A 3,459-nucleotide genomic window follows, 5' to 3' on the forward strand; every position below is an offset into this window, starting at 1 on the left:
AAGGCACTTGTAACACCCAAAACTCAACTTGTTTGACCACGGATCCCGCTTTGACCGGCAGGATAATCTTTCCCAAAGGCCACTCTGGTTGTGAGTTGAATCCAACCAGTGGCGAAGTTGCCGGAGCCAAGTCTGTCTCCCGGAGTTTAAGCTGCTTGAACGCATCATAGCACATGATCTCGACCGAGCTTCCCTGATCGATCAAGATCCGCTTAACATCAAAGTCCTTGACACGTAGTGTTACTACTAAGGCATCGTTGTGCGGCGTCTGGATATGCTCTAGATCCCTTGAGGTGAAACTAATCACGTCTTTTTCTTCAGTCTTCCCCCTTTTGATGGCAAGCTGTACCGACAAAACTTCCCTCATATGCTCTGCCTTTTTTATAATGCCCCGGAGTTCGCAAACACGCTCCGGTTCCACGATGCCGTGGATGACATTAATAACTCCCTGTGGTGGTGCGTCTCGGTCATCCTATCCCCTGGGATCGACCGGAGCCTGATTCGGCTTCACGCCGCCATCAATGTAAAGGTCTAGATGCCCGGCCGCAACCAGCTCTTCTAAGTGTTGCCTCAAAGGCAAACAATTCTCAGTCCGGTGGCCTCTCTCCCGGTGGAATGTGCAACGATGCCGCGGATTGTAGCCCTTTTGTCCATCGTCCAACTTAGCAGGAAACAGGACATACTCCTCGTCTCGGATTTCACTAAGTATGCGATAGATTGGAATCTTGAAGACCGTGGTTATGCCAGTCCTTGCCTTCATCCTTCTGTTTGCGTCCGCTACGTCATCTCGGGGGTAATCATCCCGGTCATTCCGACGTCCTCTACCCCAGTTTTTACGATTCGAACCACGGTCCGATTCCTCTGCTCGGTCACTTGAGCGGCTGGACTCTTGCCCAACTGCGTGCACTTTGCCTGCTGTTTTCTTGTCTGTTGCCACCGGAGTGGCCTTCACGGTAGAGGCTGACGCGTTATCCTCTACTCGGATGTGCTCATTGATGCGCTGCATGAGCTGGCTCATGGAGGTCGGCTGGTGCATGGTAAGCGAGTCCCGCAGTCTATGTCCGACCGGGAGACCACGCTTGTATTGCGTGTTTGCAAGGTTGACCGGGCAGTCCAAGATCTCGTTGAAGGTTTCCCAGTACCTTGAGTTGTATACCTTCAGTGTGTCGCTCGGTTCCATCTTGACACTTAGCAAATGATCGACTTCCTTTGGTGTCTTTGTGTTGGTTTTGAAGCGTGTAACAAACGCCTCGGCCAACTGATGCCACCTTTGTATGCTCCCTTCCGGCAACCTCTCGAACCACTTTAAGCCCAGCTCGCCTAAACTTGACGGGAAGATTAGGCACATAAGTCCGTCATTGCACCTATGTCCGGCCATAACCTGTCGGAAGTGGCTCACATGCATGTAGGAATCGGTCTTTCCGTCGTAAAGTGTGAACTTAGGCTGGTGGAAGCCTGTCGGAAGCGGTGTTGTTTCTATATCCAGGGAAAAAGGGGTGGCACTCAGCCTAGCCAAGTCCGTATCTTCAAAGAGTGGCACTGCTTGGCGGGGTGGAGGCATTCCGACCTCCTCGCTGGCGTGAACCCCGTAGGATAGCCGCTGGAAGGTAGGTATTCTCTGAGCTTCGCGCCGGCGAGCCCGCTCCTTTAAGACCGCCCGTAAATCCTCTGACTGAGCGGAGTAAGAGTACCTTGACGTCGTCGCCGGACGTGAAGGTTTGTAGGTGCTGTCTTGCGCGCTAGACTTTTCTGCATGCGCGTTGGAATCACCAACCTGGTAACTTCTGGTAATAGATATGGACTGAGTACGTCGCTGACTCTGGCCGCCTGAACGACGGGACGGGGTGCGCTCACTGTGGTCTCCCACTCCAGCTACACCATTCCCTTTGACATGCCGCTTCAGATCCTCCATCTCCGCCGCCATTCGCCGAATGACAGCGTCTTGATCCCTCAACTTATTTTCTAGACGTCTGGCGTGTGAATCTCTCCTCCGCCGATGACCGTCTGGACTCCGTGAATGTCCATGACTTCTTCCGCGCTTATCCCGAGCGTCTCCTGACTGGCCTCCGGTGGGCGTCCCCAAGTCCGCCATTGGATGGATGGCGGAAAGACCTTCTCTCCTTCGGATGAACTCCGGGGTAGCTCCGTCTATGGCAGACAACGGAAACTCGTCGTTGTTCGCCATGGACGGCGATCGGATGAACCTGGAAGACAAGGTTTTGTCTGTCAAGTTTCCCACAGACGGCGCCAATTGTACGGGGAGCAAATATTCCGGCAAGCCCGTACTCCTTTCTTCCGAGCTCCGTTTATGTCCGATCACCTGCGAGCAAATAATGGTGAGCTACCCGGCGGTGTGTGGCCGGAAAAACCCTCCGACGGTCAAGTTAGCACACACCTTAGGATAGATAGAGAGAGAGAGAGGTGTTTGAGTGTAAGAAATTTCTTACAAAGTGTTCATCTGTCGCGTATGGGGGGCGCAGACATGCTTATATACAATGGACCATTTATCACCCAAAAGAAAGGAAGAAGTGAAGAAACTACTCAATTCCAAGCACTTGTTTTTTAGAGAAATGTGTGCTTATCATAATAGTTGTGGTGGTGCTGCTGCTGCTAATGGTGGTGGTGCTGCTGCTACTAGTGGTGGGGCTTCGGGTCCTCATCATTCGCCAGAGGTGGCTGCGGAGCCATCTCAACAAATTCAACCCCACCAGAGGTGTTTTCATTCGGTTGACAATACCCCAATAGTGCCCAATTCAGGGAGAGCAGAGACGGAGGGATCAAAAATGGCAAAAGGGGGTAGCCCTGAAGAAGAGGATGAAGATGATGAAGAAGATGAGAACGATGATGATGATGATGAGGATGAAGATGAGATTGTAGGAGGAGGTGTGAGAGATCACGAGGAGGATGAGGAAGACGGTGGTGATGAAAAATGTTCGAGGAAAAGGCAAAGAAAAGGGATGCTCGCGTTTCCCTCGCCTTTGATTCAACAATTGAGTACTGAATTGACGAGTGTAGTTCAGGATGGATCCAAGAGTTTGTTGGAGAAGGGACACTGGATGAAGAACCGGTTGATACAATTGGAGGAACAACGAGTGACTTACCAGTACGAAGCGTTTGAGATTGAGAAGCAGAGGCTTAAATGGGTGAAATTTAGCAGCAAGAAGAAGAGGGAAATGGAGAGAGACAAGCTCAAGAACGAGCGAATGAAGCTCGAAAATGAAAGAATGCTACTTCTTCTTCGCCAGAAAGAGCTCGAGTTGATCGATCTTCATCAGCCGCCACAGATTTCTTCAAACAAGAGGAGTGACCCATCATCCATAACTGGATGAATTGTATAGTAGATTAGGAATTTAGATACGTTAGATATTAAGATACATGGTTGTTGTTTCTTTATTTTCTCTTAAATTATGTTTATGGTGAGTTGCGGAGATCTTTATGGAAGTGTTTGGTTCTTGTTTT

General features: G+C 50.4%; 1 protein-coding gene across 1 annotated transcript; it reads left to right on the forward strand.

The window, feature by feature from the left end:
* The first annotated feature begins 2,477 nt into the window (after positions 1-2,477).
* Positions 2,478-3,459, forward strand: LOC145788991 (uncharacterized). The gene has a single exon (XM_082891736.1). The coding sequence runs from the start codon at positions 2,496-2,498 to the stop codon at positions 3,327-3,329; it is 834 nt and encodes a 277-aa protein (XP_082747862.1). The 5' UTR covers positions 2,478-2,495; the 3' UTR covers positions 3,330-3,459.

The sequence above is a fragment of the Camellia sinensis genome, chromosome 10, assembly GCF_055761805.1.
Source record: "Camellia sinensis isolate YWXY chromosome 10, ASM5576180v1, whole genome shotgun sequence".
NCBI lineage: Eukaryota > Viridiplantae > Streptophyta > Magnoliopsida > Ericales > Theaceae > Camellia > Camellia sinensis.

Excerpts from the sequence above, each read along its gene's own strand:
- LOC145788991 (XM_082891736.1), top strand. The coding sequence starts at position 2,496 with ATGGACCATTTATCACCCAAAAGAAAGGAAGAAGTGAAGAAACTACTC.